Here is a 20796-nt window from a genome sequence, read left to right as displayed (position 1 = left end):
TACATTGGTAAATTACACATAAATCCACTATTTTAGAGGATCAAATAATGAGAAATGCTGTCTTTAGCTTCTTAGCAGTGGTGTACTAAGGAAGGGTGATGGAGCTTTCTGTCCTGCTGATTAGTCCTCAAGAACTTAACCAATATGTAACGTTTTCCATAAAGAATACTTAGTCACTGACTCTGTTTTAAATTGTGAACATGTTATTATTTTTATCTAGAAACAAAGCATCCCAATTTGGATAGTTCCAAATGGCCTGAAATTGGGATGTCACAGTTGAAGAATAAATCTATCATGTCTACTTAAGTTCCAATACAATAGAGCAATGGCCAGCAAACTGCAGCTCATGAGTCACATGTGGCTCTTTGGTCCCTTGAGTGTGGCTCTTCCACAAAATAACACAGCCTGGGCAAGTCTATTTTGAAGAAGTGACGTTAGAAGAAGTTTAAGTTTAAAAAATTGACTCTCAAAAGAAATTTCAATCTTTGAACTATTGATATTTGGCTCTGTTGACTAATGAATTTGCCAACCACTGCAATAGAACATCTGACAACTATTGGTAATTATGAGATTTAAGCCAGAAGAACTGTGAAGATGAGATGGAATTGGAGTTGGAGCATATATCCTGCCTCTGTTCTATAATGATTTCCTTTCCCCAGAGACATTCCAGTTTAGTTTTTGCCTTAGGACTTATAAGAATATCCATACTTATGACTGGGAGAGTAAATATTTGTTTTATTCACAATCTCATCATCTTACATGTCTTAACACTATGCCAAATGTGTCTGGGGAGTAGAATAGTTAAAAATATCTCCTTTTTTTTTTTTTAACTTTGCCTTTATTTATTTATTTAGTGTTTGTTATTTGGGACATAAAAGTAGAAGTGGTCAAGTGAAATGATTCTATTTGGCTGAATAGTCATTATTCTAGTCAACAAACTGTCCCCAGTATGAGTGCATTATGAAGTTTACAGAGGTTCAACTTCTGAACCAATGGAAATGAGAGCTTAGTAAGAGTAAACAGAGAAAGCTGATTGGCAGGATCAGGGTGATCAGGATAAATAAAAGGCAACAGCAGAATATCTGAGAAGGTCAATGATATCTTCCATTGGAGCCAAACCTTTTCAGACAGTGTTTTCACCATGAGTGGCTGCCCATTTTTAAGAAATGACTTCGAGTAAGTATTTATCTCTACTCTTAATATGGTTAGGCTCTTAAAAATGCTAAGTATGCACACTTTAGTTTCTGAATTTCAAGAGTATTGACAATTGTCACCCTTATTCCCTTGTTAATACTCCTGAAAAAACAATAGCAGTAAGAGAATTTTAATGACTCATATTATTAGTTTCTGTGCTTACTCAAGATCTATTTTTTATATCACATATTTAATCTGCAGATATGATTTAAGAAAATTATCTTTAGAAGGCAATGAAGAAGACAAATCACAAATTGGTATAAATAAAGCCAGCAAAGGAGGACTTATCTATGGGAATTATCTGCATGTAAGTGGCTATCATAGTGTTTAGCTTCCATTGTTGGGCATATATTTTGTCTAGTTTTTTGTTTTGTTTTGTTTTTTCACACTCATCAAACAGTTTTCTGGATCTAATGTTATCCATTTCCATATAAATTTATGCTTTCTCAACTTTGTTAGAATAATTCAAGAGGCTCGTATGAAAATTCAGCAGAGAACCCAGAATCTGGGCTAAAGAGTGTAAATGATCAGATTAGTGTAGGTAATTGGCAAGCATTGTACAACTTGTATAGATACAACAACTTCATTAAATCCTAGACTAGGTAGGATTTAAACTGATTCCAGGAAAAAAAAAATCTTTTTTAAATCTTTAAAAAAAATAGAAATGGTAAAGGCCCATGCTTTCTTGAAATCATTAATATATCAAAGAAGGATAATACAAAGGAGATACTGGAGATTGTTCTGGGGTATGTTCAGCCTGTTTGTCTTTTATATCATTTAAGAAGTGAAATAGTTGGAGCTCTGGGTGCCTTCATCTATGGGTTTCTAAGGATATGCTAATCAAGAATGATAAAATCTTCTTCAAATAGACTGGTCAGGGAAATAGAATAGTGGAAGACACATAGTCAGCTAAGCATCTTGACAAGCTTTTATCATACTCATTTTAAAAGATACAAGAACAATGACTTCTCAGTGAGTGCGATAGCATTTGTTATCATGGAATCCGACCAAATATAATATTCTTCAGAAAAAGTGAAAACCATAAATTTAACTTACTGTTTATAATAAGACTTATTTATTTTTTATTTTATTTTTTATTTTTAAATATATTTTTATTGATTTTATACAGAGAGGAAGGGAGGGAGATAGAGAGTTAGAAACATCGATGAGAGAGAGTCATCGATCAGCTGCCTCTTGCACACCCCCTACTGGGGATATGCCCACAACCAAGGTACATGCCCTTGACCAGAATCGAACCCGGGTCCCTTCAGTCTCCAAGCCAACACTCTATCCATTGAGCCAAACCGGTCCCGGCAAGACTCATTTATTTTTAAAAAAGTAAATAGAATGGATCCTGAGAATTTGAGAATTCAGGGACTTTTTTTTTTCAGTATTGTATTCTACTTTGTATTAAAATTGATAAAAAAAAAACAACAACAAGTTTTGCAATTTCAAAATAAAACACATTTTTTAGTTTTATGAAATATAATCCTTATATAACATTGTGCAAGATGAAGGTGCACAACCTGTTGATTTGATACCTTTATATATTTCTATGTTATTACTGGTATAACATTTAGCTAACACGCCTATTATGTCATATCATTGCCATTTTTTGGTGAGAACATTTAAGATCTACTCTTTTAGTAGCTTTCATATATATATGTATATATATATATATATATATATATATATATATATATATATATAATACAGTGTTATTAATATAATCACTGTGTTATACATTAGGTCCCCATAACTCATTTATCTTATAGCTGGAAGTTTGTATAAAATCAGGTGTTTATTATTATAATTTTTTTGTTGTTTAAAGTTAGAAAAAATTCTGAATGCACAGGAGCTTCAAAGTGAACTGAAGGGAAATAAAATCCACGATGAACACCTTTTCATTATAACTCATCAAGGTAAGTTGCACAAACGTTTGGACAATAACTATTCCATGGGCATTTCCCGTCAGTAATGAGGAGAGCTACAATTCTTTTAATTGTCAAATGGTGAAAGATCAAGGCATCACGCTTGTTAGAAATGCTCAACAATATTTCACTGTCAGATCAGTGCTCCTAGGACCTTCTGGGACTTGTAGGTCTTCTTTAATGTTACTTCCCTGCTAGGTAGAAACTTTGAGCTTTCTCTTATGTCCAAGGGGGCTTTTATCTTGGAGTTAACAAAGAATTTTTAGGTAAGATGTTACTTGGAAGTTAAAAAAATTATTTTCAGGAAATAAATTACTCAAATTTATTGTGATTTTATATACTCCCATATAAATCTGGTACTTAATAAAAATGTAAATTTTGTTGAAAATGGGTGTTTATCCTTTTCAGACTTAAAACCTCTGGGCAGTATTGGGTTTTTTTCCCCCCCTATTTTTAAAAATATATATTTTATTGATTTTTACAGAGAGGAAGGGGAGAGATAGAGAGTTAGAAACATCGATGAGAGTCATTGATCAGCTGCCTCTTGCACACCCCCTACTGGGGATGTGCCCTCAACCAAGGTACATGCCCTTGACCAGAATCGAACCCGGGACTTTTCAGTTCCCAAGCCGACGCTCTATCCATTGAGCCAAACCGGTTTCGGCTTTTTTCCCTATTTTTTTTTTTTTTTTAATGTTTCAGTGATACTGTTCCTTTATTAAATATTTTTTGTCTTTTTCTGCTTTTGAAATAAGCCCTCAATTACAAAATGTCAAACTGCATTGCCCCAGCACAGAGATGCTCACAGTAAGGACAGATAGCAGTAGCAGGTGGCAAGAGGTGGGAAGTGATTGAAGCTGAGGTTACAAAACTACACAGGAAGCTGAAACTATCCAACAGGTTGTGCCCTAATATTAGCACAGGTTAGACTAGCCACACTACCTTGGTGGGTAGCCTCAGTATATTTGGGTTCAGATTTTACACTTCCTTCCATTTAAGAGTCCTTGATTTGAACTGATGGCCTGATGGCACTGGACCAGTCTATTCATTTTTCAAAATGCTGTGGTAGCCCTGAGAGATGTATTGAGAGACTTCAGCAGCTCTTCACTTCAGTGACTGCATCTGTTTGGCATATCCTGGCTGACACTGTCTGCCCTTCCTCAATTATCTTGACAATAGTTGTTTTACAATTTGGCTGGCAACAGAGTCAGCATTTATTTTTTAATTTTTAAATATATTTTATTGAGTTTTTACAGAGAGGAAGAGAGAGGGATAGACAGCTAGAAACATCAATGAGAGAGAAACATCGATCAGCTGCTTCTTGCACACCCCCCACCGGGGATGTGCCCACAACCAAGGTACATGCCCCTGACCAGAATCGAACCTTCAGTCTGATGCTCTATCCACTGAACCAAACCGGTTTCAGCCAGAATCAGCATTTAAATGTCATTCCTTAACCTGAAACCGAAGTTCATTTTCATTGGGAATATCTTTGCATGTTGCAAGGAAGGCCTGGTGCCTTCTGTAGAAGAAAGCACGTTGAGTGGGATGAGGCAGTGAAAGTAGGAGACATCAATATTGTTTTGCACAGCCACCTGCAGGTCACTCAGAGGGTCCATCTTCATGGCTGGGCCAATGACAGAGGCAGGGAGACAGCAATGCTCTGGTCTGGCATCCGTGGTGTCTGGATGGCCAGAGAAGAGCTGGGGAGAACACCAAAGCTGTTCCTGTCCAACTAGGTTGCAGCCTCATGTGCTGTAGAGCTCTGTTGGTGAAACTCATTTCCCAGTAGATGTGTCCTTGGTGATGAGCCCATGTTTCAGAAATCTCCAAGCCTTTATTTTAGCCTCTACTGCATGTAGCCAAGCAGCCTTAGGAGCCACCAGGTGCCATGCCAATCCCTGTAGAGAATTCAAATACAGTAAAACCTCTATATAAGGACTAATTCCAGCAAGTGGCAGTCCATTAAAGGTGAAAGACTGTTTTATAATAAGTAGGTTTTCTGAATGTTAAAAATTTGACAAATTAGTTAGCTACCTGTTTTTACTTATGTCGACATGTTTGTGGAATTAAAATTAATTATATAAGAAAAGTTTAATTTAAAAGAAAAAAATTTTCTATGTTACTGTAATTTGAAATATTTACTGAATAGATCTAGAAAATGCGTGCATTCACCAGTCACTGCGCATAAACAAATGCACAGGACTGGGGAGAGATGTAGCACATGTTGGGAACATCTGCCACAGGTGTTAAAACTGCTGCAGAAAACCACACCAGGATAACATAACCAATTATCATGCCTGATGGGATGTGATCACGTGTTAATCATTCAGTGAATATTGTTTATAAGCCGTGACTCTTGGATTTCAATATGTAGACTATAGTTGTAGATATGCAATATTTATTTATTTTATTTATGTCGGCAAAATTACTACAGGTTTTTTCTCCAACATATGGCCTATTCACTAAAATTTGTTAAAAATAACAATGGGGCCAAAACCAGTGCTATATATACTCCCAAAACCGGTTTGGCTCAGTGGATAGAGCATCGGCCTGCAGACTGAAAGGTCCCAGGTTCGATTCCCGTCAAGGGCATGTACATTGGTTGCTGGCACATCCCCGGTAAGGAGTGTGAAAGAGGCAACTGGTTGATGTGTCTCTCTCATCAATGTTTCTAGCTCTCTATCTCTCTCCCTTTCTCTCTGTAAGAAAATCAATAAAATATATTTTTTTAAAAATAAAAAAATAACAATGGGTTACTAACCAAAAACCCAACAACCTATTAATTTAATTATAAGCAAATCATGGTTAAAAGCATTAAAAAATTAACATAGTATTAATTTTCACAATTGACATACCGAATGGAAATTTTGTCTGTTAAATCTGAAGTCCAGTCTGTTAAGTTGAGGTCTGCAAAATTGAGAGTTTACTGTAGGTCATGGAGACCACTGCTGAGCATAGCAGGAGCAGGTGAAGGAGCAAAGGTTGCTGGCACGGATGATGGAATAAAAGATTGTCCAACTAGACTCTCTAGTCCTCCTCCCAAGAGACCCGCTGCTCCCATCTACATGGAGAATATATGTGGCACATTGACTGGGGGATAGAGGTCAAGGTTAATAAGGTGCCCCAGAAGGTCACCTTGAGAGGAAATTACTGGAGGCTAGTCAAGGTTAGTGGCAGTGGTGGTACAACATGAGCAGTAGTTTTTTTTTCCTATAGGAGTCCATGACTTCCAGAGTTTAGAAAGTCTCTGAACTCAAATTGTGTGCAAAACTTTGTGAGTGTGTCTTAAAGAGGCCTGTGATGCCAATATATTAAGATTTACTCTAAAATTGTTGGTATCTTAATACTATCTTCTGATTGTCCAGGACCCAATGACCCAAGCTAGTCATTGGTCCATTTCTAGATATGCTTTCTTTGCTTACTGATTCTTTGTGTTTTTCCCTCAAATGGTCATTTATTTGTTTGACAGGCTAAAAGGATTCACTCTTTTGAGTAAAAATTAAAAAACAGAAAATAATTTACTAAATTTATACAAAGACAAGATCAATACGGGGGAAATCGTGGCACGGTAGCAAAAATTTGGAATCAGAAAATTGTTTAGAATCCCATCTCTACCGTTATAAATTGGGAAAGCTTGGTCAGGTTCCTTAACCAGTAACTCTTTCCATTTCCACATGTGCAAAATAAAGAACATTGTTGTATTTCATCATTCATAGTGTTCTTGTGAAGATGAAATGAGGTAATGTGTATTAAGCACTTAGCCCAAGGTATAGCACATACAGCAAATGGTAGCTATCATTATTTTATAGGGAGACTTTCCCTTCCTTCTCCAGTTACAAAACATAATCAGTGAGTCATGGGGTAAGCCACAAAAAGATAAACCTAAAAAAATTGCTATGTAAACTGATCAAGAAAATATCTGCTTTGATCTTTGTAAAATTAGGAAAATTAAATTGCAAAAGTATCCTGAAATGTAAATTAAAATATAATTTGATTCCCCTAGTTAGTGCAGAAACATAGCCTGAAACCATATGGTAGCACCAAGTAGAATGCACTAGAGATCTCTAAGATTACTGGTTTTCTATGCTCAGCTAATAACTCCATTGGCTATTTAATTCCTTTATTCATAAAATAATCACCTGGGTTTATACTATGCCAACACTGTGCTAGATACTGAGGGAAAGAGATAAATAAGACAAAATTTTAGATTTAGACTAGTCATAAGCTTGTCATCCCCCAAATTTTCTAAGCCCCTAGAAGCCAATGTTTTGTCATATTCCTCAGATTAGTAAATATTGATGTTTCAGTTTATAGATGAAGTTGAGTGTCAGTCCTGCTTATCTCATGCCTCCATCTTCCAAGGGGACTGTAGAATTAGATCATGTGCTATATCCTAAAATCACTTAAATAGTATATTTGTTGAGAGAAATCAGAATAATAATAACAACTACAAAGCATATAGATAATATGCATAGCATATTAAAATAGTCAAATGGTGGCCATTATACATTTATCACTAATATTTGGTTATAGCATAAATTAGGGCTATATTGGTATTTCTTGATTTTTAAATTACATTTTTATTTCTTTCAATGTGTTAACCATGTCTTTTATATAATTACTAGAGGCCCAGTGCACAAATTCATGCATGGGTGGGGCCCCTTAGCCTGGCTAGTGAATGGGGCTGTGGGAGGTTGGCCGGCCACAGGAGGTTGGCTGTGGGAGTGCATTGATCACTAGGGGCAACTCCTGCATTGAGCATCTGCCCCCTTCTGGTCAGTGCATGTCATTGCAACCAATCAACTGGTTGTTTGGTCATTTGGTTGCTTAGATGGTCAAAGAGGCTCCCAAAACTTTCCAACTGACAATGTGTTTTTTTGTTGTTTTTTGTTGTTGTTGTTTTTTTCATTGCAGCTTATGAACTCTGGTTTAAGCAAATCCTCTGGGAATTAGATTCTGTTTGTGAGATCTTTCAGAATGGCCATGTGAGTTGTTATATCATAATATTGGTTCCAGGCTATTTTTGGAGAATGTAAAAAATATACCTAGTGAGAAAAAATTTAACATCAAATGGTGATTATTACTTAATGAATTTTTTTTTAAATCTCTAGTGAACAAGAGCTTAGTCATATTTTCCCTATGCCATTGCTAACTCAGAGGTTCACATTTCATTCAAGATCCTTTCAAATTTCAGTTTCAAGCCCCTTACTTAGAACTCACTTATTATTATTTTTTCCCATTAAGAATAGTTGTTTTAGCTGATGGTAGATTGCCAGAAACATCAAAGATGAGAGAGAATCATTGATTGGCTGCCTCCCACACACCACGCACTGGGGATCCAATCTGCAACCTAGGTTTGTGCCCTTACCTGGGAATCCAACTGAGACCTCCTGGTTCATAGGCGGATGCTCAACCACTGAGTCATGCTAGCTGGGCTGTGATTTTCTATTTTCAAAGAAAGATATATGATTCTGATTTTGCAGACATTCCTTGCAAGCAATTCAGTTACCAATATTTCAATATCAACAAAATTATTCTTCCAATGTTTCTTTCTGAAATAAAGATAAAGTTCATAGGAATGTACCATAGTTTGTAGTCTATTTTGTAACTTCTGAAAAATCAGAATTGATTTCTTAGTGTCTCATTTCTTAACCATCAGGTCAGGGATGAAAGGAATATGCTTAAGATTGTTACGCGAATGCATCGAGTGGTGGTGATCCTTAAATTACTGGTAGAGCAATTTTCTGTCCTGGAAACGATGACAGCCTTGGATTTCAACGACTTCAGGTACACACCTGTGGCTTTGTGATAACTCAGTGGGGTTCACCTTCTCACTTTAGTGTGGTAAAAGAGGGCACATGTATTGTGTGACATAAGGAGCCAGTCACTATTAGCACTTGGGAATCTTAATCACAAAGAATTTGAGAAGTTATTAAAAGCTTTTCATCACTTGTTTTTACATACAAACATAATATGATTAGTTAACTTCATCATAGTTGTGCCCTATTTTTATCCAAAAATAATTTTAGACTACTTATCAAAATGGCTAAAGTGTTTATATAATGCATATAACAAATTTTGTAAAAACTAAAAGCTAAAAAATAAAAGAGAAACTGATAGATAGATAGATAGATAGATAGATAGATAGATAGATAGATAGATAAAGAAGGATGTCAGAAAAAGCATCAGAGCCAGTCATGGATTGCATTATAAATTTTAGTTCTACATTTCCAGGCCTGGTGCACAAAATTCATGCATGCACCCTCTAATGTGGGACCCCCTCAAGGGATGTCCAACTGCCCATTTAAATGGGCATTTAGGCATCCCTCTCACAATACAGGACTGCTGGCTCCCAACTGCTCCCCTGCCTTCCAGCCTGATCACTCCCTAACCACTCCCCTGCCAGCCTGATGGATGCCTAACTGCTCCCCTGCCAGTCTGATTGCCCTTAACTGCCCTCCCCTGCTAGGCTGGTCACCCCTAACTGCCCTCCCTTGACAGCCTGGTTGACCCTAACCTCCCTCCCCTGCTGGCCTAGTTGCACATAACTCCTTCCCTGCAGGTCTGGTTGCCCCCAACAGCCTTTCTTGCTGGTTTAGTCACCCCTAACTTACCTCCCTTGCCAGCCTGGTCGCCCCTAACTTCCCTCCCCTGTGATCACCACAACTGCCCTTCCTTACAGATCATCTTGTGGTGGCCATCTTGTGTCCACATGGGGGCCTCCATCTTTGACCACAAGGGGGTGGCCATCTTGTATGTTAGAGTGATGGTCAATTTGCATATTACCTCTTTATTATATAGGATGTGCATACATGTATATGTACACACATACATGTATATGTGTATGTATGAATATACATGTTACATATATACTCAGAAAAAAAGCTTTTATCATACCAAATTTAAAAATAGATTTTCCTAGAACATTAGGTGCATCTGATAATGTGATATATAGACAAGTTTGACATTCAAAGAAGTGTAGCAAAATTCCTTTGTGATGAATTAAAAAAATTGAAGTCTTAGTATCAATTAGATGAAAGACACTTACAAAAAAGTAAGATGTTGTATAGCTGTGTAGGGTAGGAGTATTAACATTTTGATTGCCTTTTTTTGTCTTAGGCAACATCCCCTTATTATACTTACAGTATATAATCGGTGCTCTTAATAATAATAGGTAATGACATCAATGATGGAATGTAAGTTTTAGACAATGGAATACTATTCAGCTAGAAATAAAAGGAAATCTTACCCATTGTGACATCATGGATGGACCTGGAGAGCATTATCCTAAGTGAATTAAGCCAGTCAGAGAAAGACAAATACCATATGATTTCACTCATTTGTGGAATCTAATGAACAAAATAAACTAACAAAGTAGAAACAGATTCATAGATACAGAGAATAGACTGACAGCTCTCAAAAGGGAGCAAGTAGAGGGCTAGGTGAAAAAGTTAAATGGATTAAGAAAAATAGACACACATACAGTATAAGTTTTAGGAGGGATTGAAGAATATTTATAAATTATGAGGAGTCTTTTAGCACTATTGAAAATATATTGTTCAATGCCCACCTGTTTTTATTTTAAGAAGACATTTAGTATACACACATACACATATATGTGTATATGTATTTCTGCACGTCTACATACATATGACACTTTACAAACTATACAGACATTTCAACTTTAAATTGGTTAACAGATATCAACAATGGTGTTTAGGTAACTCATTTTTCAGTAATGTCCGAACCATACTTCCAATTCTAGGCAGCTGTGTGTTTTTGTTCTTGATGGTATCTAGGAGAGTAAAACTGTGATTTACAATGTCAACACATTGCTCTCTTTTTCTTCTCTTCCCTCATTTATTCTCATAGAGAGTACTTATCTCCAGCATCAGGCTTCCAGAGTTTACAGTTCCGACTGTTAGAAAACAAGTTGGGTACTTTTCAGAGTTTAAGAGTTCCTTATAACAGGAGACATTATCGTGATAACTTCAAAGGAGAAGAAAATGAACTGCTCCTAAAGTCGGAGCGGGAAAAAACACTTTTGCAACTAGTGGAGGTACGTGCTCAAATACTAATTCTAAGGTCTGCATATCTCTTGAATTTAGCTTCTGCTAGATAAGAATTGTACAACTAATATCAGAGTTTGGTTACATTAATTATAAATAAAAATATAAATAATTTATAAAGTGCTTAAGTTTATAAATTCAAGCAAAATATTTAAATATTAAGAATTCTCTTCAGAATTTTAGAAACATTTATATAATCAATTATATGTTAATATTCAATAACCTCCTCATCTTATTAAAGCAATTCTTTTAAACATCCTTACTAAACAAATTTAATTTGAAGATTTTTAAAGTAAGTGTGTTTATTTATTTAATAAGCTTAATTTCTTCAAAATAATTTGTAATTGAAAAGTACCACAAGTTGTATATTTTTTTCTCAATTAAATCATATTACTAAGAGTATATACTCTTTAGAATTTTTCTTTTTATGTTTTATTTCCCCAAGGGTCTATAATGGTCTTGAGAAATTACTAATTTGTTTCTTCGTAAATAAATTATTAAATAAGTATTGTATTGTCTTGATTTACTTTATAGAGACTTTCCATTTGCAGATTAAACTTTTCTTTTGGTGAATTATATTCTGCACACTAATCCCCTGGTTACAGTTAATATGAATATGTATATATTCATATTATAAATATGTAACAGCTTAGAAAGATAGGGATAGAAAGAATCGGAAAGCTAATAATGAGAGAAAATCATTGATTGGCTGCTTCCTTCACGCCCCCTACTGGGAATGGAGCCTGCAACCCTGATGTGTGACCTGACTAGGAATCGTACCATGACCTCCAGATCACAGATTGATGCTCAACCACTGAGCCACTCCAGCAGTCATAGTTCTTAATAAATAAAGGTTAAACAGCTGTAATGTGATTTCATTAAAAAGTAAAAGATGGAATATAATAGATTTCTATTTTTAAATGAAGAAATTGAAGGGAAAGAAAATATTTACACATAAAAATCACCTTATTATATGCTTCACAAAACCATGAAAATGTTGTTTCAAGTTCATAAATGTCATTTATAATGTATCTTAGATATTTAACATTTTACAATATATTAACTTAAAAATAATGTTTACTTAAGGCATGGCTGGAAAGAACACCAGGTTTAGAGCGACATGGATTTAACTTCTGGGAGAAATTGGAAAAAAATATTGTTAAAGGCCTGGAAGAAGAATTCAGTATGATTCAGGTATTTATGATGCCTTAAGTAAATGTAAGTTTACTACAGGAAGAAGTATTGAAATTTTTATTTTAATAATTCTTTACTTATCTCTTAAAGTTACATTTTTTTTAATGTTATTTTTCTTTCACAAAAGCATATCCTTAGAATATATTACATGAGGGGACTGGGGGACACCGGAGGCAGGTGTGTGGAGCAGCCAAGCCCATTTGAGGGTGGACCCAGCCTTGCTATGGGCCTGCCACCCCGGGGGGCTTAGGGGATTGCGCACCACCATCTTTGAGGGCAGGCCAGTCAATTAGCATATTCCCTTCTTATTGGCTGTGGGTGCTGCCATCTTTGTGATGGCATGAGGATTAATTAGTGTATTCATTCTTTATTAGATAGGATGTTTAAGATTGACAAATCACTTAAACTTCAAGTTTACAACCAGTGACTATGAGGAAGATTCCTTCTCATAAACCATAATTTGCAAGTTGTAATATTAGGAGAAATTGTAAATATTCCAAGTACAGCTTTTCTGTATCTGGCCAGTCTACTTCTCAAAGGCAATGTTTTGTAAAATAAGAATCTATTCTCTGTTGTGGGAATATTAATGAAGTGTTTTCTCCAAAGGCTAAAAACGAGTCAGAGGAAAAGGAGGAACAAATGGCTGAATTTCAAAAACAAAAAGAGGTGTTACTCTTATTATTTGATGAGAAACGTCATGAGCATCTTCTTAGTAAAGGTAGGTAATTTTATTCTTAGGTATTTGTTCTTTGGCACTGTACTATTGTGGTATAAAAGATCAAATCCCATTTGGGGAAATAAAATGAAAATTGATATTCTACTCATAGAAACAAACATTGGTTAGTGTTATATAAAATAACATTATATTAACAGTTTTAAATGGTCATTTTGTCTCAAAAACATTGGTAGAAACTTTCATAATATTTCAAATATGAGGATATACCAAGGTACATGGAAAATGGCTTCTCAAGTAGTTCAGAGCTTAATATATATTGCCAAAAATATATACATATTTTGAATATTTATAAAGTCAGTGTTATTAGAACATACAGTTCATTTACAAAAATTGAAAAAATCCACAGACATGAGTAATTTTTATCAATGCCTGTTTTCAAATTGATGACCTTTCTGGTCCAGGTACTGCTAATAACTCAAAGCAATGGAATTCCAAACATCAAGAATCATTTTGTTTGGTATTTGTATGCCCTCAATTTATCAATCATTGCTGGTTTTGTACTATAAACTTTATATTTTATGTATCGCCATTTAAAAAAAATCTAGTGGAATTTTAGAATAATTTTTTTGCGTTCAAAACTTAGTCTGGTTTCCCCCATTAAATTCAAATAACTTAAACCTGAAAAGGAGTGAAAATTAAATGTTATCAGCTGTTAAAAATTTTTTGAACATCCTAGGTATATTTCAGTCTCCTTTTAAAATCCAATATTATTCATTTTTTTCCTTTTTTAAAATTAAGGTATTATATGTGTACATATCTTCTTACCAATCCCCACCTTCCCCTTAAAATCCAATATTAAAACAATGTTTTATATAATATTTTTCAAATTTCAATCTAGGGATAAAATTTTAAAATAAAACTTACATTGCTTTCTAAAATCATATAATAATTATTTAAGGTTATAGTGCCAAATTAATGACCTATTAAATTAAAACTAGCTATGTATTTTGCAGGTGAAAGACGACTCTCATACAGAGCACTTCAGGGTGCCTTGATGATATATTTTTACAGGTAAAAGCAAATTAGAAGAGAAACACAAGTTAAAATTGAGGATTGGCTATAGATAACTTATCAAATATCTATAAAACTTATAAATTTCAATTATAGTTCTATTAAGTTATTTTGTTTTGATGGAAAACTTAGAAAATAGTTGTGAGGGTTTCATTAGATTTTCTTTCTTTTAAATAGTAAACATTTAACTTTATCTCTGTAGTTGGTTAAAAAAATCCACTCAAATGGATAAAATATATATATTTTTTATAATTTTATAATGTTACTAGAGGCCAGGGGTATGAAATTTGTGCACCTGAGGTGGGAAAGGGGGAGGGGGCCCTCATCGCAGCCCTCTTGTAGTCCAGGAGCCCTTGGGGGATATCCAACTTCCCCTGAGGGCAGCAGTAGTTGGACAGCCTTGGTGCTGCTGCAGAGACGCTCCAGTGTCAGAGATGCTCCTGACACTGCTGCTGCACTCACCAAACGTGACCTCAGCTTCTGGCTGAGCGGTGCTCCTCCTGGGGGAGCACACTGACCACCAGGGGGCAGCTCCTGCATTGAGCATCTGCCTTCTGGTAGTCAGTGCGTGTCATAGTGACCAGTCGTCCCTCTGTTTGGTCAATTTGCATATTAGCCTTTTATTATATAGGATATTAAATGTCCAAAAAGACCACAGTGCAATCTCTCTGAAAAATTTAGTCATTAAAAGTGTGCCATCATTAAATAATGTAGTAGAATTATTCTTGTTTTATAAAGAAAAAAATTTGTAAAGTGGAAATACCTTGTAAACTGTTGTTCTGCTTATTCCACAATTTCAAGTAAAGTTAACTTCACTGTATAATACTTTAAATGTCCACATACTCCCTTATATGTATGAAGGCCTCATCTTCATGGTTCATGAATTAAATGAGTCAAAATAGATAGCAAAATACCTATGTTTACTAGATATATCATTTACTTGTATTTATTTAAATTGTAATCCTCTCCAATCTTTCTTCAGAATAACAACATAAACAAAATTCTTTGACTCTTTTACTAAACTCTTACTAAATGTATACATGTATACACTCAATTTTATGTATATTAAACAAAAAATATATTGAATTAATTGAAGGATTGGATGAAGAAAGATAATATATACATTACATTATATATATTTACATGTGTGTGTGTGTGTGTGTGTGTGTATGCAGTATTTATTTTGTTTTTTAATATCTTTTTCTGTAAAAAGATTTTTACTGTATTAGCTGGGAAATCTGTGAGAAGGTATCTGACTGCCTTTAAATGAGATTCCATGTTAGGTGTGACTCTGGCTATAAATTACATGGGATATTCTAGACTCTTTAAAGAAATGCTGTAAATTGAAGGGTAATATCCCATTTTTGAGATGAAGAAGCTAAGACTGATTGGGTAATCCAGAGATGATCCCACAGTTCCTAAGAGCTAAGTTGATCGCTGTTTGCAGATGAGAAATCCATGTGCTTCCTAATGCCCTGGGTTTGCTTGAATATATTCCTTTGTTTTTATTTCTCTTTTAGGGAAGAACCTCGATTCCAGGTCCCTTTCCAGCTGCTGACTTCTCTGATGGAAATAGACACACTCATGACCAAATGGAGATGTAAGTCCCCCCCACCTCCCCCAGATTCACCCCTATCACTCTTCTCCCCTGATCTGGCTCCTTTACTCCTTTTCTCCTGTCTGCCCTTCTTCTTGCTCTCTCTTTTCTTCCATCTTTTGTATGAGATTTTTTTAAAAAAATATATTTTTATTGATTTTTTACAGAGAGGAAGGGAAAGAGATAGAGAGCTAGAAACATCGATGAGAGAGAAACACCAACCAGCTGCCTCTTGCACACCCCCTACCGAGATGTGCCCGCAACCAACGTACATGCCCCTGACCGAAATCGAACCTGGGACCTTTCAGTCCACAGACCGACGCTCTACCACTGAGTCAAACCGGTTTCGGCGAGATTTTTTTTTTTTAATCAGCTTGACATTATTCTCCCTGAGGGTCTATTCATCCAATACACATGTGGCACAGTACTTAGAGCCCACAGTAACTTTGGAGCCCAGGAAGATATTTTATTTGATAATCCGAAGGAAAAAAATAAACTTTGGGTCCAAGGAAAACTTTAAAATATATAATAGTAATTTATTTATTTGTATGACAATACAACTTAAAAATATAAGAAACCCAGAGAGGCAAAATAACAAAAGCTCATTAAAGTCGAACTATGGCCCCCCTCTTTCCCATGTTGTTTATAGGCAAATGTAAATATGGATGTAGTCAAATGGGGTGCTGCACCAAGTGTGGTGCCAGGCAACCTGCTGGCCTCATGTGACTCTCATAGATGAACCTTCCATATGGCTAAGTGATAAGGGGTGGGCCTTTTTCTCAGAAGCAATCATCATTATCAACCCCTGATTTTTAGAAAAGTATCCATGGAGTTAATTTGTGTGTTTGCCTAGATAACCACGTGTGCCTGGTGCACAGAATGCTGGGCAGCAAAGCTGGCACTGGGGGGTCCTCAGGCTACCAGTACCTGCGTTCAACAGTCAGGTAAGATGGGGAACGCACCTTTTCATCTTGGTGGAAATCACCAGGTTTTTGTTTCTCCATGTATTCATGGCATTATATAGGAAAAGTCATTTATACTTGCTCTTGTCTGCTGACAACACATTTGCAGTGAGATTAAGGCATTCCTATTAGAACTTTTGGAGATCATTGTATAAATTCTTAGTTCTGGAAGTTTATTATTTTCATCTTGTGATGATGAGGGGCATGGTACCAATGCCTGTGAGGGCATGGAGGCGTCAATACACGTAGAAAATGTCACCTCGTTCTGGCTGAAGTTTGTACTAGATTAAAATAGTTATCATTACGTCCACTAATGTACTCTTGGTGAGATGAATGATACAGCTAAAAATATAGTTTCTTATTTCCTGATAAGACTATATATTAGCATGAAAACTACTTTTATCTTCAGGGAGTGCCCTTTTAAATTTTTTACAAGAAAAAGTTCAACATTTACTGAGCATTTAAACCATGGTAGAGATACTATTTCTAGGATATTTGTGTTCTTGTTGTATTTAATATTCACAGCCTTATAGATAGAAGGATCCATAGATAGATGCATCTGAAAACTGAGAACCTTACAAACAATTTGAGGAAAGGTAACCAAATCAAGAATATGTTTAGATAGTTCCCTTTAGTCTCCAAAATTCCTTAGAGTACATTGTTTTCATTCCTAATTGTACCACCAGATTGGCTAAGTTGTAAAATGCACAGGTTCAATTTTTCATCATTTTTATACTTCCACTTACCCTGGGAAGAAACTCTAGGTTGAATCATTTGGAAAATTCATTGGTATAAATTTTCACAACCATTATATATTTTCTCTTTCCCTGGGAATAAATCCTATAAATATCTAAGATAAAATTATTTTACAAAATGAGCACACACACCAGCGGTGGGAATAATTAACACTAATTAACAGCATTTCTGGTGTGTCATTATCTCATCAACTCCTCACAAAGGCCTGGCCAGAAGCAGGGATTGTAGTTTTTATTTTACAGAGTGAGAAACCAAGACAGTGAGGTTTAGACAACAAATCCAAGATTGTAGGAATTGGAAGTGACAGAACAGGATTTGAACTCAAATTTGACTTCAAAGGCAAATGCTCTTCCACTATAAAACTGCAACAGTTAAAATAATAAATAAAATAAAATAAATAGTTGACTAACAAACACAAAAGCAATGTTTAGTGTAAAAGTTCTCTGTTGGACATTTATTATAAATCAAAGGTGGCATTTTGATTTATAAATTAATTTATATCAGTTACTTGGCAGCTACTTTGCAGGTGGGAAATATTTTCTAATGAATGACTAAAAACTCTGGATGCTTTATTATTTTGAATACTGTTTAAAAGTTCAACATGAAGTTGGTCCGAAGGTTGTGGGTTATTGTTAAGCTGATTAAAAGTTCAACATGAGACAATAATAAGGCTAGGTTTTAATCTGAAACAGCTTGATCAGATCAATAATGTGGTTTTATGGGCATGAACTTTGGATACAAAATAAAAAATGGTGCAATCTTAATATTAATAGTACTTAATATATGACATATACAATACGTAATATAAAATATAGTATCGAATACTAGTTATTCACGGCAAAATATTGTTTGAGAAATAAAATTGATGAAAATTTTAAAATATTTCATTTCAATAAACCTAAAACACCTGTATATGTTTTTCCAGTGATAGGTACAAGGTATTTGTAGATTTATTTAATCTTTCAACGTTTCTGATTCCCCGACACTGGATACCGAAGATGACCCCAATTATTCGCAAATTTCTTTACACCACTGAATATTGTGACAGCTCTTACTTCAGCAGCGAAGAATCAGATTAAAGTCTATGAAGAACACTGATTTCTGTGGGGTTTTTCCTGTGCATTTTCATAAATACACAGACTTCTAAGGTAATACATGTATATATGTAGTAAAGCACTGTGGTGCTCTGATCCAACCCCGGAAAGAATTTTATTTCATTTATTACGGTAAGGCCAAGCATTTCCATGAAGATACAAGACACTGAGAAATGAATCCAGTTACACTGTTACATTGTACATATGGTCTTTTCCTATTAAAAATGTATTGTCCCCTGATATTTACCTTAATGTAACCATTGAACCTAATCATTATCTCATTGGTACATATTTTATAAGCTTGTAAACTTCAGCTATTTAATGGAATAAAATGTCATTCTGTACAAACTTATTCAATCAAAAATTTTGAGAAATAAAAATTATTCTTGCCGAAACCGGTTTGGCTCAGTGGATAGAGCATTGGCTTGAGACCGAAGGGTTCCAGATTTGATTCCAGTCAAGGGCATGTAGTACCTTGGTTGCGGGCACATCCCCAGTGGGGGGTGTGCAGGAGGCAGCTAATCAATGATTCTCTCTCATCCATGTTTCTAGATCTCTATCCCTCTCTCTTCCTCTCTGTAAAAAAAAAATTAAAATATATTTTAAAAATTATTCTTTCTGGCATATATTATTTTGAAAACATTGCTTGTATTTATTAGGACACTTGCGATCAACAGAAATCTGTGTGAAGCTGGCCCATAGGGCATTCACTGGACATTACTCCATTAGAGGAGCAGGTGGCGCTCTAAGGCCACAGGGGTGAAGCCAGCTCCTCAAGTATCGATACTTTATTCCTGGAACACTTTGAGGATCCTCTGGGTCTCCTCTCCTCTCTGCAGGTGCTGAGTTTATTGTTCTCTGATGTAGGCCCACTCCTCCTCCCACAGGTTGCATCTCAATCCTAGCATCTCTCTACTCCCAGAAGGACAAAGTCCCTCTTCCCAGAGTGACTGTATTCACAGTCACCAATGGCTGTGGTCTGGGAGGTACAGTCTCCCTCAGTGCATAGCAGGTTTGAGGTAGGGATGAGAGTTCCCTCAAGATAAGAGTGTTCTTTCCAGGAGAAAGGGAAGGAAAACAGACTGAACAATGACCCAGATCGTTGCTAGTAACTATTAGACTAAGCGTTTAGACCAGACACGCGAGTTTTAGTCCTTTTTCTAGCTTGCTCTGGATATTGGTAACATTTCATTAAATTTTGCTATGAGGGGAGAACAAAATATTATCAAAGAAATCTAAAAATGTCCAACTTTGACCTAGGGTAGCAAGCTCTTGTTGGAACTGAACTATTCTTTAGTCTCAATTACACGTTTTTTTCTTATAACGATCATATTGCTCTTGCCTACATGGCATGCGTGAATGCGCACATGTACATAGTACCTGGTGGTAGTTAAGCTGGAAAAATATAGAGATAAGTAACATGGTGGCTAAATCAGCAAATTCTGGCTCTGCCATTTATTAACTAACTACTTTGCTGCAAACACTCATTTAAGCCCCGGTTTCCTATTTATAATGGAGATAAAATTCTCATAATCTTTGCTTTTTTTTTTTTTTAATAAAGTAATGAATATATTAATACCTTGGAATCAATGCTATTTGTCAAGGTTTATTCCTTTAACAGGCTAAATACTTCAATTTAATTATTTTCATCTATGTTTCTTGGTGTTACAAAGCTAAACGGTTGAAAGGGCTTTTTCAAAGGATATAACAGTACTCCTTAATGTACATGTCAACACAATTTGAAATACCAGTCTCTACCCTTGTCTCCATTCCAACTTGCTTCTGGTGCTGACAATCCATATTAAATAATAACTCTTAAATGGTCACAAAGCAATTGTAAGGTTGTCTAATTTAGTATTCACTTTTAGGTCTTTGTGAAATCACATCCAGAGACATCTTGGTCATTTTCATTATGCAGCCTAATTATTACGTGAAGATTTCATTGCTTTTGTCTTAGCCTCATTGGGTGAACTCCAAGTAGTCTGTGATGGCTGAAGCACAGCTGCTGTCTATGAAGAAGAGCAGGAACTGAGCTAAGACGGTAGAGAGGAGCTTCTCCAGGAGAGCTCATTTAAGTTAGCATGCTATCTTTGAGGCAATAGGGGAGTAACATGATAAAATTCTCTTTAAGAAATGTAAATCCTGGGACACACAGTAGATGGATTAGAAGGACATCCATCAGAATCATCTGGAGGGCTGATTAAAACTAAGTGTTTCCCAAAGCCTCTGGCGTCTTCTTCTCTGGAGAC

General features: G+C 35.5%; 1 protein-coding gene across 1 annotated transcript; it reads left to right on the top strand.

The window, feature by feature from the left end:
* The first annotated feature begins 1017 nt into the window (after positions 1 to 1017).
* Positions 1018 to 18935, top strand: TDO2 (tryptophan 2,3-dioxygenase). The gene is made up of 12 exons (XM_036424109.2): positions 1018 to 1176; positions 1396 to 1501; positions 3026 to 3116; positions 8043 to 8113; positions 8788 to 8915; positions 11001 to 11187; positions 12284 to 12391; positions 12998 to 13109; positions 14081 to 14138; positions 15659 to 15738; positions 16589 to 16679; positions 18379 to 18935. The coding sequence occupies exons 1-12, from the start codon at positions 1142 to 1144 to the stop codon at positions 18530 to 18532; spliced, it is 1221 nt and encodes a 406-aa protein (XP_036280002.1). The 5' UTR covers positions 1018 to 1141; the 3' UTR covers positions 18533 to 18935.
* The last annotated feature ends 1861 nt before the right edge of the window (positions 18936 to 20796 follow it).

Source organism: Pipistrellus kuhlii, unplaced genomic scaffold (genome assembly GCF_014108245.1).
Source record: "Pipistrellus kuhlii isolate mPipKuh1 unplaced genomic scaffold, mPipKuh1.p scaffold_m20_p_8, whole genome shotgun sequence".
In the NCBI taxonomy this organism is placed as follows: Eukaryota; Metazoa; Chordata; class Mammalia; order Chiroptera; family Vespertilionidae; genus Pipistrellus; species Pipistrellus kuhlii.
This window is presented reverse-complemented; position numbering and strand designations above follow the sequence as displayed.

Coding starts and splice junctions, on each gene's coding strand:
- TDO2 (XM_036424109.2), top strand. CDS start 1,142: ATGAGTGGCTGCCCATTTTTAAGAAATGACTTCGA. Junction 12,392..12,997: donor AAGAATTCAGTATGATTCAG/GTATTTATGATG, acceptor TTTTCTCCAAAG/GCTAAAAACGAGTCAGAGGA. Junction 14,139..15,658: donor TTGATGATATATTTTTACAG/GTAAAAGCAAAT, acceptor TTTCTCTTTTAG/GGAAGAACCTCGATTCCAGG.